This window comes from Taudactylus pleione, unplaced genomic scaffold, assembly GCF_031769625.1.
Source record: "Taudactylus pleione unplaced genomic scaffold, aTauple2 ptg000746l, whole genome shotgun sequence".
Lineage (NCBI taxonomy): Eukaryota > Metazoa > Chordata > Amphibia > Anura > Myobatrachidae > Taudactylus > Taudactylus pleione.
The window spans coordinates 868,808-893,489 of record NW_028285148.1 but is presented as its reverse complement, the minus strand read 5'-3'; the positions used below and the strand labels follow the sequence as shown (position 1 = coordinate 893,489).

Genomic DNA, 24,682 nt, shown 5'->3' with positions numbered 1-24,682 from the left:
GCGGGGGGAGGGTTAGGTTTAGGATTCCTGGGGGGGACTTAGAGTTAGGCAACCCCCTGGGAGGTTAGGTTTAGGCTAGGGGAAGGGGGTGGCTAACCCTAAGTCCCCCCCGGTGGTTAGGCACCCCCGGGGGGGACTTAGGGTTAGGCACCCCCCCCCGGGGGACTTAGGTTTAAGCGGCGGGGAAGGGGAGGGTTAGGCACTTAGAGGGGGGATTAGGGTTAGGCACTGGGGGGGAAGGTTAGGGTTACGCACCCCTAAGGGAGGGTTAGGGGGCAGAAATAGGTTAGTGTATACTTACCTTAGGACTATCGGAATTTCCTCCTCTGCCGCGATGCCCCCAGGGCTGCCATCAGAAATTGTGGGGCCCGGGACTGAAAGAATAGGCAGGGCCCCCCTCCTCTCCATTATTGAATGCAGTCTGTGCGCCCTTCCTTTTTATTTGTATTACCTCACCCCCCCCTTATTGAATGTAATTTGTGGACAGGTCCTGCATTTTCATCACCTCACCCACCACCCCTCGCTAGTGAATATATTCTGCGCGTGGCAGGCCCTGCATCTTTATTTTTATTACCTCACCTCCCCCCATTAGTGAATTTAGTGAGCTAGTGAGCGTAGCAGGCCCTGCATTTTTATCACCTCTCCCCCTCCTGCCCCCCTGGTAGTGAAGTCTGTGAGCGGCAGACATCTCCCCCCCCCTCCGCCTCCCAGGTAGTTACATGTGTGTGCGGCAGACCCTGCATTTTTATCACCTCACTCTCCCCCTGCTGCTCAGACATTCCCCCACTTACCTTATGGATCCGGCAGCGGCTACTTCCTCCACGGTCCACCAGCACTGCAGACGCGCTCCTCTTCTTCCGCAGCTCTCCCTACACTGGCGCGCCGTTATGTGGCGCGCGCTGACGCCAAAACAAGCTTGCGCACCGGCAGCCAATCAGGAGCAGCCGCTACGACCGCTCCTGATTGGCTGCCGTTCCGCAACCTCAAGTTGGCTTGCGGCCTCCCTGCTCCTATCTCTCTCCCTGCATCATTTGCTGCTGCAGCGGCGCTGCTACCCGGGCCCCCCTCCGTCTACTCGAGGCCCGGCGGTTCCCCCCTGATGGCGGCCCTGGATGCCACTGTCGGGATTCCAACCGCCGGGCATGGGTCCGGCAGTAAATCATACCAATACCCACATTAAGTCTATGTCTACATTATGAATGTGGAAAAAATATACCACCCCCCCCCACTGTTACTCATTGCTATATGTAGTACGATAAAATCTGCAAGATGCACCCAGAAATAATCTACTGCTGAAACAAACCAGTTGAATAGGGTGAAGAGAGCCCGACTGTTCCACATCCAAACCCTGCATTCAAAAGATCGCTGTTGGCTGGGTGTCATATGGGGGAGTTGTGCATACAAAACGCTTGCCGTGAGTCTTTGGCCTTGCCCATTAATCCTCTGAATGGGCACAATGATTGGCCCCTGGCAACCTGATTTATCTGCAATTGTCGGCACTTACAGCATCGTCACTAGTGGATCACTCAGTCTAATGGGAAGAGGAGGGGTAAGTTGGCACTCGGCGAATTGAGTGTGGGCTGCCATGATGCAAATAAGCAAATTAATACATTAAAAATATAGATACGTGTATTTCAAACTATTAACAATTGCAGCTTGTTTGCCAATGTTTTGTGGTTTCTTAATAAACCTTAGATATTTCCATGGTTCCATCACTTGATCGCAGCCTTCTATAAGCAGATAGACGCATAATATGTGTCTCAAGAGCGTTCGCTTCCTCCTTAAGTCAGAAGTTGTCGGAGTAATCATGTGTCTATCATCAAGGACTTGTGATAGACATTACACCAGAACAGAGCTTCCGACGTGATCACACATTAATGGACTATGAAAGCATGTACGCGAAAGGTCTCTTTAAACTAGAACAATTAATACTCCCTGTCTCAATTAGGCCTAGTTCCTTTTTATCTGTGTGGCAGGTAGGAACATAAAATAATATGAGCAGGCATAAAAATTTCAGTGCAGCAGAAACTTCCAAACAAACCTTTAGACCAGCCGCAATTTCCCAGCTAATCATCCGGACAAGGGAAATACACATTTGTCATTCTATCAGAGATGTTGTTCATTTCTGATGCAATAACCGATGATTTATTTATTAACGTACTATAACGTACGCATGATTGTAGAGGAGGAGAAGTAATGCCATCTCGATTTAATGATAAGACAAGCAGGGCTAAATATGGAGCCTTAATTATGGCTCATTGACTTACACACACATCAGTGGCTATAATCTAGTTTCACTTCAAACTTTAAAGGGACACGTTGCTTTGCCTGGTCATGGGAAGGATTGGGACAGGGAGTGCTGGCAGTACATCCACTAGTCACGTATACACGTACGCATTCTGGGCCTGATTCAGACCCGGTCGCAAGCGCTGAGCGCTCGCAACCAGGTCGATGTTGGCCCAGAGCGCATGCACTCGACGGAGCCGGCTCCGTCGTGCGCATGTGCGAGACCCGGATAGCGACGGGCAATCTGTCGCTCCGGGTCTCGTACCTAAGGGGGCGTGCTGTCAATTTTGAGTGACAGCATGCCACCTTTGGTGGGCGGGCCGGAGGGGTGGCTGGCCAGACGGAGGCGTTCCAATGGGAACGCCTACCGTCTTGGGGCGGCCCCACTGACATCACGAGTGTCTCACATCAACCCGATCACGAGTGCGCTCGCTAACGGGTGGATGTTAGGCCACTGCGAATGCACACACCGGAGCCGGCTCCGACATGCGCTTGCGCGAGACCCGGCTAGCAATGGGTGCTCCGTCGCTCTGGGTCTCGCACCAAAAGGGGACGGCTGTTGATTTTGATCGACAGCTCCCACCGTTTTGGAGGCTTGGCATGGGGGTGGCTTCACAAACAGAGGCGGCCCCACTGACAACAGCAGTGATGTCAGTGAGAGAGCTTCTGGCTCTATTAGAGCCAGAATCTCTCTGGGGCTTGCGGGCACGAGACCCTACAACAAGGGTCTCGTTGCAAGCCCGATGGTCGCGATGGTCTTGACCATCGCGACCATCATCCTGGTCGCTTGCAATAGGTGTGGTTGCTCACCCACAGCTATGCGAGCGGCCAGGAGGCCGCTCCAAAGAAAAAACAAAAATAGCCCTGATTCAGAGCGTCCGGCTCTGAATCAGGGCCTCTGTGCAATACACAAAACTCAGGGGATCATTCAGACCCGCTGGCGAGCGCAGGTCGCTCGCCAGCGGGTCGATGTTGCCCCACTGCGCATGCGCACGACGGAGGGAGCTCCGTCGTGCGCATGCGCGAGACCCAGATAGCGACGGGCTCTCCGTCGCTCCTGGTCTCGCACCAAAGGGGGCGTGCTGTCGATGTTGATTGACAGCACGCCCCCTTTGGTCGGAGGCGTGGCTGCCAGACGGAGGCGTTCCCATGGGAACGCCTACCGTCTGAAGCCAGCCCCACTGACGTCACTAGTGATGTTAGTGGGAGTGATTTTGGCTCTGATAGAGCCAAAATCACTCCAGGGCTTGCAGCAGCGAGACCCTACCACAGGGTCTCCATCGCAAGCCCGATGGTCGCGATGGTCTTGACCATCGCGACCATCATCATGGACGCTCGCATAAGCTGTGGGTGGTCACCCACAGCTATGCGAGCGGCCAGGAGGCCGCTCCATTTTCATGGAGGGGGGCCCTGATTCAGAGCGAGCGCTCTGGTCAGAGCGTTCGGCTCTGAATCAGGCCCTCAGAGCAATGCAGTACCACTCTGCTATACGGCAGCACTCTGTGCAATATGCAACATTCAGAGCAATACGGTACCACTTTGCTATAAGGCAGCACACAATACCATACAGCATCACACAGTACAATACGGCATCACACAGTACAATACGGCATCACACAGTACAATACAGCATCACACAATACAATACAGCATCACACAATACAATACAGCATCACACAGTACAATACGGCATCACACAGTACAATACGGCATCAAACAGTACAATACGGCATCACACAGTACAATACAGCATCACACAATACAATACAGCATCACACAATACAATACAGCATCACACAGTACAATACGGCATCACACAGTACAATACAGCATCACACAGTACAATATGGCATCACACAGTACAATACGGCATCACACTGTGCAATACGGCATCACACAAGACAATACGGCATCACACAGTACAATACGGTACCACTCTGCACAATAAAGCTGCACTTCGACAACACTGTGCAATAATTGTTACAGTAAACTGCAATTATCATAGTTTATTACAAGCGTGCATTCAACAGTAGCACTTAACAGTATCTGTCTGTCCCCTGTGACATCATCAGCACCGAGCTGCCTGTAATGTGGCTGCACAGAAGCACAGTAACACCACCGCACAGGAGCACAGTAACACCACCGCACAGGAGCACAGTAACACCACCGCACAGGAGCACAGTAACACCACCGCACAGGAGCACAGTAACACCACCGCACAGGAGCACAGTACCACCGCACAGGAGCACAGTAACACCACCGCACAGGAGCACAGTAACACCACCGCACAGAAGCACAGTACCACCACCGCACAGAAGCACAGTAACACCACCGCACAGGAGCACAGTAACACCACCGCACAGGAGCACAGTAACACCACCGCACAGGAGCACAGTAACACCACCGCACAGGAGCACAGTAACACCACCGCACAGAAGCACAGTAACACCACCGCACAGAAGCACAGTAACACCACCGCACAGAAGCACAGTAATACCACCGCACAGGAGCACAGTAATACTACCGCACAGAAGCACAGCAACACAACCGCACAGGAGCACAGTAACACCACCGCACAGAAGCACAGTAACACCACCGCGCAGAAGCACAGTAACACCACCGCGCAGGAGCACAGTAACACCACCGCACAGTAGCACAGTAACACCACCGCACAGAAGCACAGTAACACCACCGCACAGAAGCACAGTAACACCACCGCACAGAAGCACAGTAACACCACCGCACAGGAGCACAGTAACACCACCGCACAGAAGCACAGTAACACCACCGCACAGGAGCACAGTAACACCACCGCACAGGAGCACAGTAACACCACCGCACAGGAGCACAGTAACACCACCGCACAGAAGCACAGTAACACCACCGCACAGAAGCACAGTAACACCACTGCACAGGAGCACAGCAACACCACCGCACAGGAGCACAGTAACATCACCGCACAGAAGCACAGTAACACCACCGCATAGAAGCACAGTAACACCACCGCGCAGAAGCACAGTAATACCACCGCACAGGAGCACAGTAATACTACCGCACAGAAGCACAGTAACACCACTGCACAGAAGCACTGTAACACCAATGCACAGAAGCACAGTAACACCACCGCACAGAAGCACAGTAACACCACGAGAGGACCTAAAGCACAATAGACTTTGAAGGGTTAGAGGGTGGGCAATAAGCAGCACCCCAACTGTTGTTGAAATACACATCCCAGCATGCCTTGCAACAGTTTTAGCATGGTCAAATAGCAATACTGTAGCAGGGCATTCTGGGATGTGTAGTTCTACAACAGCTGGGGGAGGGTGCTTATTGCCCACCCCTAGGTTAGAGGGTAGGTAATAAAGCTGCACAGCAGTATCAGTAACAGTGATGTAGCCCCCTATCAGACAGCACGGTCTTCTCACCACATCAGAAGCTTGCACAGCCCCTTCCTGCTGGTAAAGTAGAACATCAGCTCCCTGAAACTAGAGCAACTATTGGGGTCACTTATCGCTGCCTGCAATTCATCACTGCTGTGGGCAAAGAAGCTAAAATGGTCACATAATATAATATAATACCTTTATTCAGTTCAGAGAATCAGTGCATATTCCTATTCATAAATAGGAGTGTTAATTAAAGTGAATAAAATAACATTCATTGAGTCTCCGGAGCCATTCAAAGGCACGATGCGAAGAATAACGGTAGAGCGCAGATTTTCCTGCACACTTCTATGGGCAGCGAATTAAGGATGGGGGGTGAATGACGGAACATCGGACACGTAATGGTTTTATTCCGATGCTTTCTGACTGCTGATTGCCTTACCCCTGCCTGCCCCTTCCTGGGGAGTCAGGTGTAGCTGGGATTACACGTACAGGAAGCGATCCCATTCCTGTATGTGATAATGTTGCAGCAGGCTTGCCTACCCTCCCGATTTGGTTGCTGCTCCCGACCCCCCGGAAAGGCAGGCAAGCCTCCCGGCTGCCACCTGCCCCCCGGACTACTACTAGAAAACCCGCAGCAGGGGGCCCGACAACGCGATTCGCGCTGAGTCGTATCATCGTGGCTCCGCCCCCTGCTTCACAATGCCTTGATTTTCCGTAGACTGCTGCCGTATAGCAGAGTAATACCGTATTGCTATGACTGTTGTGTATTGCACAGAGGGCCTGATTCAGAACCGCTCGCAAGTTATATGCGCTGGCGAGCGGGTCGATGTTAGGCCACTGCGCATGCGCACTCCAGAGCCGGCTCCGACGTGCGCATGCGCGAGACCCAGCTAGCGACGGACGCTCCGTCACTCCGGATCTCGCACCAAAAGGGGACGGCTGTCGATTTTGATTGACAGCTCGCACCGTTTTCGAGGCGTGGGGGTGGCTTCACAAACGGAGGCGTTCCCATGCGAATGCCTGCCGTTTGTGCGCGGCCCCACTGACATCACCAGTGATGTCAGTGGGAGAGCTTTCAGCTATATTAGAGCCAGAAGCTCTCTGGGGCTTGTAGCCACGAGACCCTACCACAAAGGTCTCGTAGCAAGCCCGATGGTTGCGATGGTCTTGACCATCGCAACCATCATCCTGGCCGCTTGCAATAGCTGTGGTTGGTCACCCACAGCTATACAAGCGGCTAGAAGGCCGCACAAAAAAAAACAAAAACGCCCTGATTCAGAGCGAGCACTCTTTCAGAGCGTCCGGCTCTGAATCAGGGCCAGAATGCTGCTGTATGGCAGAGTGGTACCATATTGCACAGAGTGCTGCCATAACTGCGCATGCGCCAGCCATCTCTAACTCCCAAACTGCGCATGCGCCAGCCATCTCTAACTCCCGAACTGTGCACGCGCCAGCCGTCTCTAACTCCCAAACTGCGCTTGCGCCAGCCATCTCTAACTCCCGAGCTGCGCATTGATGAAAATAACATCGATCCTGGTGCACATTGGTATTATTTTCATGACGATTCTTTGGGGTAAATCCAGTTAGGTGCAAGCAGGATGCGCTCGCTCGTAGCGAGCAATGTTTGCAATTTGCGCATGCGTATAAGTCGCAGTGCTCGTGCACAAATCAGTCCATGCGATCGCCCCTTGTACTTAGACGCCACGCTAGAATGAGTGACAGGACGAGCAGTTTGTGGGTGGAGACAGGGGTTGGTCGATGGAAATGGGGATGTGGTGGTGCGAACGCAGACGTGTCTGTGTGTCTTAACGCCGTTTCAGAGCCGTGCATAATTAAGACGCAACGTCATAGTACACGTCACATGGCTGAATTACACACTGAAGTACTCACAGTGCTTGCGGCAGGGTATGGTCAGCCGCAAGTGCTGCAAATGGGTCCGATGGTACTTGCGAATGGGTCCGATGGTACTCGATGTTACTGATTGTTACATACAATTCCTGGAGATAACGTGTATTACTAAGGGAAAGTGGGCGTCTTAAGACAGGCTGGTGTGCATCTAAATACACACTGCGAATGCACACCAAGACATAGTGGGCGTGCTAATGTCTTGCCGTGCGATCGTGGGAATTGCATACTTTGGCAGCTGATGGTTGCGAGTGAACGCATCCAGCGACCTGGTCTGGATCAGGCACTGAGATGCCATGTGCAATCCAATTCCAAACTCACATTATTTCTTCAGAGGAAATTTGCGATTTATTGTGCGTACTCCCGAGCAGGTGAAAAGGTAGCGCAAATCTTTATTTTAAGGTACAAAGGTCAAGACACAGGGCCTGATTCAGCAGACTGCTGCCGTTTGTGGGTGGAGAGGGGGCAGCGATGACCTCCGTTCCCAAAACTGAGGCGTGTCGCCTCCATTGCGCGCAGCTTTGCAATTACAATCCTTGTTGGACAGGTATGGGGAGGTGTAAATGATGTGGGACAGGTATGGGGAGGTGCAAATGATGTGGGACATGTAGGTGGAGGTGTAAATGATGTGGGACAGGTATGTGGAGGTGTAAATGATGTGGGACAGGTGTGTGGATGTGTAAATGATGTGGGACAGGTATGTGGAGGTGTAAATGATGTGGGACAGGTATGTGGAGGTGTAAATGATGTGGGACAGGTATGTGGAGGTGTAAATGATGTGGGACAGGTATGTGGAGGTGTACATGATGTGGGACAGGTATGTGGAGGAGTAAATGATGTGGGACAGGTATGTGGAGGTGTAAATGATGTGGGACAGGTGTGTGGAGGTGTAAATGATGTGGGACAGGTATGTGGAGGTGTAAATGATGTGGGACAGGTATGTGGAGGTGTAAATGATGTGGGACAGGTATGTGGAGGTGTAAATGATGTGGGACAGGTATGTGGAGGTGTACATGATGTGGGACAGGTATGTGGAGGAGTAAATGATGTGGGACAGGTATGTGGAGGTGTACATGATGTGGGACAGGTATGTGGAGGTGTAAATGATGTGGGACAGGTATGTGGGGGTTGTAAATGATGTGGGACAGGTATGTGGAGGTGTAAATGATGTGGGACAGGTATGTGGAGGTGTAAATGATGGGGGACAGGTATGTGGGAGTGTAAATGATGTGGGCAGGTATGTGGGGGTGTAAATGATGGGGGACAGGTATGTGGGAGTGTAAATGATGTGGGACAGGTGTGTGGAGGTGTAAATGATGTGGGACAGGTATGTGGAGGTGTAAATGATATGGTACAGGTATGTGTGGATGTCAATGATGTTAGATAGGTAATGTGGAGGTGTAAATGATGTAGGAGAGGTATGTGGAGGTGTAAATGATGTAGGACAGGTATGTGGAGGTGTAAATGATGTGGGACAGGTATGTGGGGGTGCAAATGATGTGGGATAGGTATGTGGGGGTGTAAATGATGTGGGCCAGGTATGTGGGGGTGTAAATGATATGGGCCAGGTATGTGGTGGTGTAAATGATATGGGCCAGGTATGTGTGGATGTCAATGATGTTAGATAGGTAATGTGGAGGTGTAAATGATGTGGGACAGGTATGTGGAGGTGTAAATGATATGGGCCAGATATGTGGTGGCGTAAATGATGTGGGACAGGTATGTGGAGGTGTAAATGATGTGTGACAGGTATGTGGGGGTGTAAATGATGTGGGACAGGTATGTGGGGATGTCAATGATGTTAGACAGGTATGTGTGGGTGTCAACAATGTGAGGCAGGTAATGTAGAGGTGTAAATGATGTGGGACAGAATAATGGAGGTGTAACTGATGTGGGACAGGTATGTGGAGGTGTAAATGATGGGGGACAGGTAATGTGGGGGTGTAAATTATGTGGGACAGGTATGTGGGGGTGTAAATGATGTGGGGCAGGTATGTGGGGGTGTCAATTATGTGGGACAGGTATGTGGGGGTGTCAATGATGTTAGACAGGTAATGTGGAGGTGTAAATGATGTGGGACAGGTACATGTAGGTGTAAGTGATGTGAGACAGAATAATGGAGGTGTAACTGATGTGGGACAGAATAATGGAGGTGTAACTGATGTAGGACAGGTAATTTGGAGGTGTTTTACAAACATATAAAAACACTGAAAACTTATTAAAGACATTTTTCTGTACCCCAAAATGCTGGAAAGACTTTAATTTTCTGAAAACACTTGCTTGCTATCATTTTCCAACAATTAATAAAAAGTGTAAAAAATCAGCCATTTACAAGCCTCTAGTAGTTTGCTTTTGCCACTAGCAGCCATTATAGACTATATGGTCCTGCTATTTCAGTTGTCACTAACCACCTTCTATATGGTCCTGCTATCTCAGTTGTCACTAACAGCCTTCTATATGGTCCTGCTATCTCAGTTATCACTAACAGCCATCTATATGGTCCTGCTATCTCAGTTGTCACTAACAGCCATCTATATGGTCCTGCTATTTCAGTTGTCACTAACCGCCATCTATATGGTCCTGCTATCTCAGTTGTCACTAACCGCCTTCTATATGGTCCTGCTATCTCAGCTGTCACTAACCGCCTTCTATATGGTCCTGCTATCTCAGTGGTCACTAACAGCCTTCTATATGGTCCTGCTATCTCAGTTGTCACTAACAGCCATCTATATGGTCCTGCTCTCAGTTGTCACTAACAGCCTTCTATATGGTCCTGCTATCTCAGTATCATTAACCGCCTTCTATATTGTCCTGCTATCTGTGGGCCTGATTCATCAAGCAACGCAAATGAGAGAACGCACGGTGCGAGCCTATGTTTGCGATCTGCGCATTGCACGTGCTTGTACAGGTCGCTGAGTACACTAAGAGTTCTCTCAGAGTACGCATGGAGCCCACAGAGACCTTCAATGTTGATTGGCAGGAAGTGCCATTTGTGGGTGGTGACAGGGGGGTGGTCGGCCGAACGCAGGCGTGCTTGTGCGTTCGCACACCATTACAGGGGCGTGCATAAATTAATCTCAGCGGTTCCGCATGCAGCTGGGCGCTTCTCTGCGTGCAGGAATCTCTCAAGTCCTGCGGCAGGGGTCAGGTCTGCCCTTAGCTTACATATCAAAAATGTTTATGCCTTAAAAAAGCTCATTACAGACTAGGGGAGGGAGTGCGTCAAAAACCGTGGCCAAAAATTAAATGAATATGATCTATGATTATAAAACTTTAGCTCCCTCTGGCCTCAACAAAGATTTTGAGGTTAAGTGGTTCCTATAATCCATTTTAGATATTTATGATTATGTAATTTTAAACATATTAACTGTTTTATTGTTGTTTTGTTATTGTTTTTACTACAAGAAAATGGCCTCTAATATTAGAAATATGGGATCATCCACCACAAGATGGCTGCCGCTTTATAGAGGACATCTCCACAAAATACGCAAACAGTATGTACCGCTGAACCGGAAACATGTCACCTGGAAGTGACATCACTGGAACGCAAGTGACGCGCAAACGGCAACCGCGACGTCCGGTTTCGAATAGGAAGCGTGATGATAGCGGAGAGATATACAAGCATGAGAATGGCTACAGCCTGTATTAGGAAGGCAAGACCCAGAATGGAGATTTGGAATGACCCAGGAACTATAGAATATATAGTAGGAATGGACGGTTAGTATATCCATGTCTGGAAATAGGCCATTTTCAGGAATTTGTTTCACCAGGTGAATTAGGGGTCTAAATACTGGTTTGGGTAGAAGTCCTCAACATGCCTTGATAAAGATACCATTCCTGTATCGAAACGCGTTGGCAAGGACAGTTGGACTGGATCCAGTGGGCAGTTAAGGAGTTCCGGAGTTTTTATATCTATACTCTGTTTACATTTGTTGGTAGACATTCCCTCATGGTGAGAGTTCATCTGGTTTTTTTTTCCATGTCATATGTGTTTTATATTAAAGGCGTATTACACTATTTGGAGTTGTCTCTCCCGTGGTTTCTATATGACTTCATGGATCTGGGAAGAGGAAAATCTGATTACATAGCAAAGGACTGTGGCATCCTGAAATCCTGTGTGGTTAAATGTATGTGCTGATTGTCTGCTGATCTAGTAAGTAGACTAATACTAACGGTACGGTTTTAATCCACTACAAGTGAAAAGATGATTATTTCGGGATCTGACAATATTACACTATAGTGGTATTCTCTTTTGTTTTTTGGGGGACATTTGATCTTGGAGAAGAAGAATAGTGTATCCTGACATTGAAGATCCAGACCTTAAGCGCCAAGTGGACTGAGTGGCCAATTTTTTCTGGTGTAATTTCTGATGTGTGGCGACATATCGTGTTCCATTTATGTCCAGACCGGCTGCTTGTAAGCGCACTGATTGATACCAATTCTTATCCTATAGCCCTGCTCACGGACTATAGAGTGTCAGCTCTGCGGGCTAGCCCTGCTCACTGACTATAGAGTGTCAGCTCTGCGGGCTAGCCCTGCTCACTGACTATAGTGTCAGCTCTGCGGGCTAGCCCTGCTCACTGACTATAGTGTCAGCTCTGCTGCTAGCCCTGCTCACTGACTATAGAGTGTCAGCTCTGCAGGCTAGCCCTGCTCACTGACTATAGAGACACAGCTCTGCTGCTAGCCCTGCTCACTGACTATAGAGTGTCAGCTCTGCTGCTAGCACTGCTCACTGACTATAGAGTGTCAGCTCTGCTGCTAGCACTGCTCACTGACTATAGAGTGTCAGCTCTGCTGCTAGCACTGCTCACTGACTATAGAGAGTCAGCTCTGCGGGCTAGCCCTGCTCACTGACTACAGAGTGTCAGCTCAGCGGGCTAGTCCTGCTCACGGACTATAGAGTGTCAGCTCTGCGGGCTAGCCCTGCTCACTGACTATAGAGTGTCAGCTCTGCGGGCTAGCCCTGCTCACTGACTATAGAGTGTCAGCTCTGCGGGCTAGCCCTGCTCACTGACTATAGAGTGTCAGCTCTGCGGGCTAGCCCTGCTCACTGACTGTAGAGACAGCTCTGCTGCTAGCACTGCTCACTGACTATAGAGAGTCAGCTCTGCGGGCTAGCCCTGCTCACTGACTATAGAGTGTCAGCTCTGCTGCTAGCACTGCTCACTGACTATAGAGTGTCAGCTCTGCTGCTAGCACTGCTCACTGACTATAGAGAGTCAGCTCTGCGGGCTAGCCCTGCTCACTGACTATAGAGTGTCAGCTCTGCGGGCTAGCCCTGCTCACTGACTATAGAGTGTCAGCTCTGCTGCTAGCCCTGCTCACTGACTATAGAGTGTCAGCTCTGCAGGCTAGCCCTGCTCACTGACTATAGAGACACAGCTCTGCTGCTAGCCCTGCTCACTGACTATAGAGTGTCAGCTCTGCGGGCTAGCCCTGCTCACTGACTATAGAGACACAGCTCTGCTGCTAGCCCTGCTCACTGACTATAGAGTGTCAGCTCTGCTGCTAGAACTGCTCACTGACTATAGAGAGTCAGCTCTGCGGGCTAGCCCTGCTCACTGACTATAGAGAGTCAGCTCTGCGGGCTAGCCCTGCTCACTGACTATAGAGTGTCAGCTCTGCTGCTAGCCCTGCTCACTGACTATAGAGTGTCAGCTCTGCGGGCTAGCCCTGCTCACTGACTATAGAGTGTCAGCTCTGCTGCTAGCCCTGCTCACTGACTATAGAGTGTCAGCTCTGCTGCTAGCCCTGCTCACTGACTATAGAGTGTCAGCTCTGCGGGCTAGCCCTGCTCACTGACTATAGAGTGTCAGCTCTGCAGGCTAGCCCTGCTCACTGACTATAGAGACACAGCTCTGCTGCTAGCCCTGCTCACTGACTATAGAGTGTCAGCTCTGCGGGCTAGCCCTGCTCACTGACTATAGAGTGTCAGCTCTGCGGGCTAGCCCTGCTCACTGACTATAGAGTGTCAGCTCTGCTGCTAGCACTGCTCACTGACTATAGAGTGTCAGCTCTGCTGCTAGCACTGCTCACTGACTATAGAGAGTCAGCTCTGCGGGCTAGCCCTGCTCACTGACTATAGAGTGTCAGCTCTGCGGGCTAGCCCTGCTCACTGACTATAGAGAGTCAGCTCTGCGGGCTAGCCCTGCTCACTGACTATAGAGTGTCAGCTCTGCGGGCTAGCCCTGCTCACTGACTATAGAGAGTCAGCTCTGCGGGCTAGCCCTGCTCACTGACTATAGAGTGTCAGCTCTGCGGGCTAGCCCTGCTCACTGACTATAGAGTGTCAGCTCTGCGGGCTAGCCCTGCTCACTGACTATAGAGTGTCAGCTCTGCTGCTAGCACTGCTCACTGACTATAGAGTGTCAGCTCTGCTGCTAGCCCTGCTCACTGACTATAGAGAGTCAGCTCTGCGGGCTAGCCCTGCTCACTGACTATAGAGTGTCAGCTCTGCGGGCTAGCCCTGCTCACTGACTATAGAGAGTCAGCTCTGCGGGCTAGCCCTGCTCACTGACTATAGAGTGTCAGCTCTGCGGGCTAGCCCTGCTCACTGACTATAGAGAGTCAGCTCTGCGGGCTAGCCCTGCTCACTGACTATAGAGTGTCAGCTCTGCGGGCTAGCCCTGCTCACTGACTATAGAGAGTCAGCTCTGCGGGCTAGCCCTGCTCACTGACTATAGAGAGTCAGCTCTGCGGGCTAGCCCTGCTCACTGACTATAGAGTGTCAGCTCTGCGGGCTAGCCCTGCTCACTGACTATAGAGTGTCAGCTCTGCGGGCTAACCCTGCTCACTGAGGATAAAGGGATCCTCAGGACGGAGAACACAGTGACTGCTGGGTGCATGCCCGGTCAGTGGCCCCGTTATGTCCCCGTGCACATCCCGCAGCCGCTGCCACACACGTCCTTCTCCCGGTCCCCGTCTCTCTGCCCCGGCCGCGGCCGCCGCTTATATACGCCTCTAAAAATAGCTTCCATCACACTACCTTGTAAGGCAGCACAGAGGACCGCTGTCAGCCAATCGCGGCGCCAGTCTCAGGCCACGTCCCGCCTACCGACCGGGCTGTGCTCCTTGTGTGGCCCGTCGCCCTGTCACTCCTCCCCGCTGGGCCGAGCCACGCCCCCTCCCTCCCTGTTCTCCTTATATGGGCACAGGCTCAGCTGAGTGGCAGCTGTTTCCAAGAATCCGCCGCGCATGCGCAGTCAGCCGGCTGTGGGGAAAGCTAGGAGGAGGGGGGCAGAGGGAGGGGGAGGAGCCAGCTCATCTGCTGCCAGATCTGAGGGAGGAGGAGGGAGAGAAAGTCTCAAGGAGCAAAAGGGGGGACACAGAGAGAGAGAGAGGGGAGAAAATGCAACCACTTCTTCTGCCTCCTCCTAAATCAGAGAGCCCAGCTTGCCCCCCTGAGCAGGCAGCAGTGCTGCACAGGCAGATGACCATTGCATGCCTCTGACTTTGCATCTTCCCTTCCTTGGCACAAGCTCTGGAAGAGCCACCACAGCCTGGCAGAGGATTTCTTGCATCCCACTCACACATTGGATATTGACTTTTTTTTTTTTTTTTTTTTCTTTTTGCATTGTCTCTGTGCCTCTGTATTGTCCATTTTTTAATTTTTTGTTTTTTATGTAGTTTTTTTTTTTTTTTTTTTTGCAAATGATTGGGTTTGATTGATCAGCACTTCCTCGTGCACCCCTACTGACTGCAACAAGCGCTTGAAAACACCTAAAGAAAAAAAAAAAAAAGGGGACTTTGGATCTATCTGTGTTGCAGGAGGACAGCAAATCAAGGATTAGATATTTATATATATTTTATTTTCCTCTCTTGCGTTGCAAACATGGATGTTTTGGCTAGTTATAGCATATTCCAGGAGCTGCAGACTGTGCATGACACGGGCTACTTCTCAGCCATGCCATCTTTGGAGGAGAACTGGCAGCAGGTGAATGATTTAAATGGATCCTGTAAATCTGTTCCTGCACACACACACACACTCTCCTGCACTCACATTCACTTTCACATTCATTTTTGGAAATTCCCTGGCATCTGACACTCTCCTAGTAACCAGGCTCCTTGCAGATGTCACTGGCCACCAGGCAATTGGGGGAAAGCATCAGGTTTCTTCCTTTGATAATTATTATTATTCGCTTCCATGTGACTCTAATTGCATAGAGTAAGTTGAAAGGCTGACAGTGACTTGAGCACTTGCAAGAGCCAAATGCATTAGCTACAATATATTACATTGTATAGTAGAACACATGAGGTTGAAGGAGACTGGTTCCATCCCTGTCAGAGGTCCACTGATTTTTTTATTTTCCCCCATCTAGAATATCATGCTTAATCAGCAAAGCCTGGGGACTCCTTGCTGGCTGCTATTTTCTTAATTCAGCAGAAATCCCCTGGTGCCTACACATTCTATAGTGACCATGGCATGGGTTTACAGTATGTCCCTGTTCTGGCTATAACTAAATCATAAAAACAGCATCTAGTGACTCACAACACAGTGTGTAACATATTTATCATTGTTATTCTTTCTGTTTGTTCTGTTTTTGCATGATATTACTCTTGTAACAATTTGTTTTGTAAATATGTAGCCCTGGGATCCTGTATATAGGAGATAGTGGAAGTCACTTACTGTATTAAACAAAAGAGTAGATGTATGTCTTGCAGACAGGGTTGTAGGTAATACTGTACTCCTCTGCAAGTGTCAGTACATTTGCAGTCTTTTTCCAGTATAAACTGGGGGTTACTGGTGAAAATGGTCATTTGCATGGCAGTGGGTGATGCTGGTAGTAGAGCAGCTTAATAGCTAATGATGATGATATTGCAAATCTAATCATTCCTGAATGAAGTTACCCAGAAAGCAGTGATGCCTCATTGTATCATTAGGAGACACAAAGCTGTATTTCATTGTCACAACTGCACTTTAGTAAACTTCTGCACCGTATATTTTTTTTATTTATTTTTTTATTTTATGACTATTGAAGAATTGAAATGTCTGATTTTGGATAACAGTCGGCCGATCCGACCGATCCGCTGGTATGGACCGGTCTGTAACGTTTGATGTGGGCATTCTGTAGCATGGACCCAGGGACAGCAATGATGAATAAATGTGGACGTACCTTTCTCATTGTGTCTTCTCAGGGAAGCTTAACCCACTAGATTTCCTCTCTGTGTGCACAATAAGGATTACACAAGCTGCCATGCGTACTGAGGAAGCCAATTTAAATAATTATTGAAATGTCGCACCCCCCCCTCCCCCAAATTCTTTGGTTAAAAAAAAGGGGGTACAACTTACTATAGGCCACTACTTTGAGCCAGTAGCATATTAATAACAGTCTAGACTGCTCTATGCAAGATAATCTGTTGACATAGTCGGCATGCCCAAGGCAGGCTGTATGTGATACTTGGGCTGCAGCTGTTGTTTGACCCAGTAACAGCATTTGCACTTTAGAACAATAGATCAAAGTACAGTGGGATCCCCGTTTAAGTTTTAAGAGTCACAAATAAAAGGGAATCGCATACATTGATGTGAGCTCCTCTGAGCTAACCCCATCATGCTGTTGGTAGCGATGAATGGGCGAAAGATGCCATTTTTTTTTCTTCTCCTTGAACGTATCCTAGTTGGCAGAACCTTCGAAAATAATCAAGGGCCAATCTGTGCTGTGTTTTTTTTTTTTTGTTTTGTTTTTTTTACATTTTAATTTTATGTGCTCATGCAAATCGTCTTCCCTTCTAACACAGTTGTGGACGGTGGCTTCCATCGGCTTTCCCCCGTTAACGGGTGTCTCGTGCCGCTTTTACAATGTGAGGGGGGGGAGGAATAATGAGCAACGTTCTCTCCAAGACCAGAACGGACGTGAAAATGTCAGTGTTTCACGTGTCGTCTTGGGCATTGTGCGCCGATCATTGCCGTGGTAGAACATGTAACAGATGAGACTTGTGCTTGGATGGCTCAGACGTACACTGTACTCTACATCCTGCAAGTTTGGATGGTTAAAGCGTGACGTTGATGCCTGACTGTGAATCCTTACAAAATAGATGACATTCTTTGGATTCCGGAGCAAAACGGAGAATTGTGTGTTTATGTTACTTATCCACAACCCTTCCTGATCCTCAGTACTCCTCTGTCTTATAAGGCCACCACCACCACCCCCTTCACAAATCAATAATGAAGGCCCAAGAGGCTCTAATGTCAGAATATCGCTTGGGTTTATTTTTTTTTTAACATGGCATTCTGTGCCGCGTTTCATGGTATGGAACCTTTCTTTACAATTACAAGTAAAGAAGCGTCATGCACTCTTTTATTTATGACTAAGAAATGATCTATTAAAAAATACTCTGTTCTGCGTCAGAGTACTGATATGAATAATTAAACAGGGCCCAAAGAGCATTGCCCTAATGTTTAATAATTCAACACAAAATCACTTGCAGAAACCATTAGTTTGAAGTCTGTGCATAGTAGGTGGAGATGCATTGTCTTATCAACCGACGGTCATTTTATTCTCTATTGGGAAACGATGCGTACAGTACGAAACTAGGAGGGTTTACACAATGGCCTGTTTGTGGAGGAAATGCATAAAAATGACGTGGGCCCTCTCCGCAAAATGACCGTTCACCAAGTCCACATGGTGTGTGGCAAACAGGTCACCTGCCACATATCAGTTGGGATTGAATTTACCCGTCTTGAGAAACCGTATTACTAGATAAATGACTGCTGTCTGCACAATCTGTAATCGCATTGGACACGATTCAAGTCACCGCGAATTGAATAGCACCGGGAAGGAGCTCCCAGAACGATTCAGTTCAGCGTGCTGTTATGTCAGAGAATGCCCTCTCTAGGGCCTTAAACATGGTGTTTAGTCGCGATATCCGGCATTCTCTGACTAAACTGCCCGGCGCGATGCTGTTTCCACGGCACTAAGAGCAGAAAACAGCATCGCGCCGGTAGTTTTGTCAGATGGGTGCAAGAAGAAATCCTTAGTCTGGCTTAACAGCGCGATGAATTGACTATCTCCGGGAGCTCCTTCCCGGCACTATTCAATTCACGTTGACTTGAATCGAGTTCATTGTTTGCAAGATTTGATCTCTTAATAAGGCCTTCATAGGTTGATCCTCCAAGTGTAGCTTATATGGCCTCCAAGAATTTCTCCTTTTCATGTGAAATTGTTGTGATCGTTATTGAAACGCGTCTGAGTAAGACATTGGTTTGTCCTCTTGGTCATGTGACCGATCTTTACAATAAGAAGTATGTATGTAATAATTAAGCTATCACCCACCTAGTATCTGGATACAGTATACTCTGACGACCACCTGAGAAGTGTAATATAGTTGTAGGAAATCTTACAAGAAATGGTTCCTTAATGAACAAATCATAATCAGGTATTGGTTGTATTGAGGACGGATAGCCCGTGTCTAGCATAGATCATTTATAAATTATGCAGTGCTCTTCTGTTTATGGCTTATCTGCTGGCATTATATGTAAATTAATTAGCATGTCAATTGTATTTGAAATGGTGCTGTGTGTGTGTGTTTCTTTTATATCACTATGGGGGAGATGTACTAAGCTCCTAACTGTCATGTTACAGGCTGTGTTTGAAAATTGACAGTTAGGAGCTGAGTGGTTGGTAGTTTATCACTTTCCAGAGCTTAGTACATCTGCCCCTAAATGCTTTGCAAACCTGTTCGCAGGAAGCGTGCAGCCTTGTCTCTTCCTTTTAGATTATGTGAGCAGACCATTACAATAGGGCATATCTTCTTTTTTTTTCCAATTGAGCTCTTTCCCCCACCCCCTGCGTGGATGGACATTTCCTATTGGTCAGCGTGCATCACATGAAAGCTTATGACTAATAGGAACAATTATAATTTTGTGGGGGACATTTTGTGAAGACTGGTGAATAGGAAAACAATGTTTGTTCTAATCCATAAAAACGAATCCGAATTTTGCACATTTTTTTTTTTTTATTTTGGTTATATTTTATTTGCTAGGGAAGCTTGTAAAACAGAAGCAAACGTTCATACAGTGTCTCTCTCGGCTGTGCAGCAGTTAGTGCCTCTCCCGTGTATTTTGGTGAAATTGGGACACTACGTACACACAAGGCGGCCGATTTGGAGCTGCGCACGAGTCTCGCTATTTTTGGTACTGCGCATGCTCCGTAGCGGAGCGCATCCATCGACTTGCCAGTGCATGCTGATAGCGATGATGGCTATATGCACATGTGCATGGATAAGGGGAGGTTCGTCCTCGTAGATGTGTATTGCTCAGTATACGGGCAAATGTCCGCATTGTGTTCCACACACACAGTAAAATTGCGGCCGACCCGCAAGCAAAGCAAAGCGTGCCTTGGAGTGTAAGATCTCATGGGCATTTCTTCTCCCAGTTATGGTGCATACACACGGTCCAACTTAAAAGAATGATATAATCGTTATCGTTTGATCGTTTATATCTTCTTTCTTTACAACCCCACTAATGACCAAACGATGGTCGATGCGCGGGCACGGATGATCGATATCGACCAGGTTAGCCTGTTTGTTGTAGGGACCCGTGATCGTTGATCGTTAGGTCGCTGGGAGGTTGATGCATGTTGCTTGATGTTAGAATTCGAACAACCAGCACATGCAGGACAATCGGACAACGATATCTGATCGTTGTCTGATCGACCCGGGTGTACGGGCCATTACTGTATATGTCTTTGTGTGTGACTTAAATCCAGCTGTTATTTACTTATTGTATATTTCTGTGTTTCATAGTTTTTGCCATTTCCTTGACCTCCTAACCACAACCCGCTTATTGGTAAATTAGGTTGTGTCCGTATCTGTTATGAAATAATTACCACATTTTAGTTTTGTTGCAACTGGTTTGTAATGACTGTAGTTGCTCAAACTTTACCCTTTGCAAATGACTACAGGTACTTTTGCAAATGCAACGGCTGATACAAAAGAAACTTCCACTAAAACTTTGTTCCTCATATTTATGGTCATTCTACAAATCCCTTCAAATATATTTCTTGCATTGCTATGGAAACCGTGTTCTAAATGCAGCTTCTATCCTTGTAACCAGAAATATGAATGTAAATGTGTGGGAGGAGCTACTGCTGCTTTCAGTGGTTTGGGGAGGGGGAAGGGGGGGTGGATTACTTTTATCCAAAAGTTTCTTATACACCTTTCAGACATAAGATCTTGGAAATAGACAGGTATTTCCCGGGTCTATCAACCCTGGAACTTCCCCAGTCTTAAGGTGCGTATCCACTAGTAGATAGTGGAACGACAGTACGAATACAACATTGTAATCGTAAAGGTCGTTCCTCCTCCCCTGCAGTGCCTACACTGTACGATATGTCATTCAGTGTACGCACCCTCCCTCGTCCCTGAACATGGCCAATCTGTCGTTTATCGGTAGACTGACCAGCATGCTCAGGCGATAGATGTCCGAAACGACCAGCGGGAGCGCGCATCGCTGGTCGTTTTCGACTTTCTCATGCCCGATTTATGCACTATTAATGAGCGACTGAACGATATCGTTATTCAATTGCTCATTTTATTCGGCAAGTGGATTCGCGGCATAAGTCTGAGACCCTCATTCACACTACACCATAAACTCAGTAAATTCCAAGGGCGGATACGTTCGCACTGAACCCGGGTCTGCCCTGACATTTGGCGTGGATTTAAAGGGGATGTTTTGTTTTTTGCTCACAGTAATGACATAATATAAAAATGTGCATTTTTAGAGTAGAGGCCGCAGAGATAGTTTCCAATGTTTTTTTTTTTTATTTTATTTTTAATAGAAAATCAATAAAAAAAAAATGACATTACAATATAAGGAAATGATGAATATAACCTTTAAAAAGTTTAGGTCTATAATTTTCACATAAAGTTAAACATGAAAATAATACACACTTAAAATCGTTTGCTCCCCAGTCAAGTGGTCCGGGTGCCTGTAAGTGATGTCATCTGCAGGTGCATGGAACAGCCAATGAGAGAGTTTTCTAAAAACCTGGGTTGGATACATTCACACTAGAGCCTACCCGGGTTGCACCTGGGAAAAACCCTGGTACAGAGCAGGGTCGGACTTCGACCTGGGTTGTTTCTGTTCACACATAGCAAAAACCCGGGATGATGCACGTTCACATCCGAAAACCTGGGTTTTTGCTGTATGTCCTAAAGGGGTATAATTGAGAAATTCAGGAAAAAATCTTAAATGTCACCCTTAGGTGCAGTTATGTGGTGCCGGACAGGGTTGCGCTTCTGTTTGTTCACATATTGCATGATCGGCAAAACCAGCTCTGGAGGTTGCCTATCACATTGACCATACATTTGATTTGGTTCTGGACCCGCAATCCGTTGCACCGCTGCAAGCGCCAGTTTGGGAACCACTGTAATTATTGTTACCTTTTTTTTTTTTTTTTTTTTTTGCATGAAACCTTATTACAAAAACTTTCATCATTTTGGGTGAAGGAGATGTTCCTCCTGCCTGCGCTCTTTGCTATCGCTGCTCCTGAGGTTGGGGACACTGGCGGGTTAATCCGGTCGTATCTGCGTACGACGTGCATTTGGGGAATTTTCAGATTTGATCTCACACCGGGGAGTCACTCATGCTACGACTAGCAATCACTTGTGCATACAGCTTATGCTTATGTAAAACTTGGCCGGTGCGCTATTGCTGATAAGTCTTTTTCACATCGGCACTTCCAAAACCTTTTCTTTAATCTCTTCTGGATGGAAGATGCTGATTTGATAAAATGTTCTAAAAGTGCTGGCCTGTCTGAGCCCATACCGTTTTGCTTTGAAATATATACTAGTCATTACTGTATAATCCCTTGTCTCTTGTCCGAGAGCTGCCCCCATTGGATGTTTCCCCCTCCTGGATTTTGCTGCAGACTTCACTCAAATCTTTGTTTTTCTAGAGATCTGTAACCTGGAATCTATGCCTTACGCTGCCTGTTATGGCCTGCACCAAGGGACCGGGTTCGGTATATTACGTCGACATGGTTATGTCGACACTTTTTTCCCCCCCTTCTTTTTAAGTACCCATAATGATAATATCGACATTTTTACATTGTTGACATTTTCCAGGTGTAACTGTGTCGACATACTGACTGCATATCCTAGGGACCTACCAGTCTTCTGCCATAATCCCTCTATTTATAAGTCCTCTATCCATTTGCTTTGCTATATATTGCACTGTGATGGAAATGATTTTCTGTTTCTTCCCCATATATCCCTGTTTTTTATATAACTATTATATTTTAATGACAGTCCTGTTTCCTGTCCTAAGATGGAATGGGATAACTAAACTTTTTACAAGACAATGTATTCTCTTTATTATATGGGTAATTAAAAAAAAAAATTACAAAGAGGAAACCTTTAGCTTTTGGGTGGAGTCCGACAAGATAAACCATCTTTTACTGCCCGTGCTTGTAGCGTATGCTAGCGGTCACCTGCGCCGCATCTGGTCCCACACGTGTGACGCCGCGAAGAGGTGGGCCGGGACCAGGAACCTGAGAGCGAGACGCATCCTATGGACGGGGGCAGCTCTCAGGAGGGGTCTCCAGGCACCCTGCATCCAAATGTAGGAGTTACCGGGGCAGCAATGGTGCCATCCCCTTTGCAGTGTAACCCCTAGTTATGGCGCTGGCCTTCTGCCCTGCATTAACCACTCACCCATTTCCATATCTTGGGGAACTGCCCATTCAACTTCTCCAGTCAACATTACCTTAAGCTCAAATTAGCAGTTGAAGAGGAAGGGGCATTGACACCCCAAAACACCCCCCCCAACATACTTCTTTTCTTTCCTTCTTTCCTTCTTTCCTTCTTTCCTTCCTTCCTTCCTTCCTTCCTTCCTCTCTCCCCCCCCCCCCATTGAAAGTGAACAATAGAACACAAATTACATTTTAATCCCCTCTATAGACCCCAAATTGTATTATTCCGCTTGGATGAAATTCTTGATGTTGAATTTGATATTTTAAATGCCGACCGCCGGCTTCCCGACTGTGTAATCCCAGCAGGGGTCTAATGATAGGCGTCGAAATCCCGATGCATTTCATTATCCCTACGCCGGGAGCCCAGCATTCCGAACGAAGGTAGGGCGGGCGTGTACAGCTGTGGGGGAGGGTTAGGTTAGGGGTTTCCGGGGGAGAATTTAGGGTTAGGCACCCCCCAGGAGGGTTAGGCTAGGGGAAGGGGGGGGTTAGGCAACCTTTGGGGGGAGGTTAGGGTAAGGCACCCCCCGGGAGACTTAGGTTTAGGCTGTGGGGATGGGGGTGGTGGGGGGAGGTAAGGATTAGGCACTAGGAGGGGAGGTTAAGGTTAGGCACCCCTAAGGGAGGGTTAGGAGGGGGACAGGGTTTGTTGTATTTGCCTAAATCACCTGTCGGGATCTTCACACCTGCCGGTCTTCCGGCGTCAGGATTTGAACCGCCGGCCATGCGGCTGGTGGTCATTCATACTGATTCCATATAACGGTTAGTAAAATAATGGACTTGCATTCAAACCTGTGAATGATTTTGCCAGTTATCCCTCACCGTCTGGTTACGCGGCCTGTGGGCGCAGTCAGAGAACATGCAGAGTGTTTTCTGCACAACTTCTGAATGATTCATTTCCCTATTTCTGTTCATTAAAGTAGAAATTTGGGAGAATATGTTAGTTCCCTTTTTCAGCCCTCACCTTATTTACAGACCATTGTTTGTGATGACATAAATCATCGGTTCCCTCGGCCCCGTAACATTTGGGCGCCTATCGCTGAGTGTTTTTGAATGAACAAGTAGTAAAAAAAACGAACCCTTGTTTAGCCATCTACGTTCAATCCATCTACAATAAAAGTACATGTATGTAACATACATAAATATAGAAGTCTTTATTTTACTATCTTCAGCCACTGACTTCTGCTATTCACTGTAACTTCTTGTCTCATCATAAGGCGCGTATCCGCTACACGAGCGTGGAACGACTGTACAATTGCAACATTGTAATCGTTCACCATCCTGTGCAGTGGATAATGTGCCCACACTGAACGATCAGTGCAGGCTCCACCCTCATCCCCGAACATGCACAATCTGACAATCTCGTTAGGCTGTCCTGCATGTTCAGGTGATGCCAAATGCCAACAATGACCAGCG

General features: G+C 48.0%; 1 protein-coding gene across 1 annotated transcript in view; it reads left to right on the top strand.

The window, feature by feature from the left end:
- The first annotated feature begins 15,270 nt into the window (after window positions 1–15,270).
- KLF7 (KLF transcription factor 7) overlaps window positions 15,271–24,682 on the top strand; it is a 113,844-nt gene continuing 104,432 nt past the window's right edge. The window contains exon 1 of the mRNA XM_088457202.1: window positions 15,271–15,510. Coding sequence (XP_088313328.1) covers window positions 15,409–15,510 — 102 coding nt within the window. The 5' untranslated portion in view covers window positions 15,271–15,408. The remainder of the gene's footprint in view (window positions 15,511–24,682) is intronic.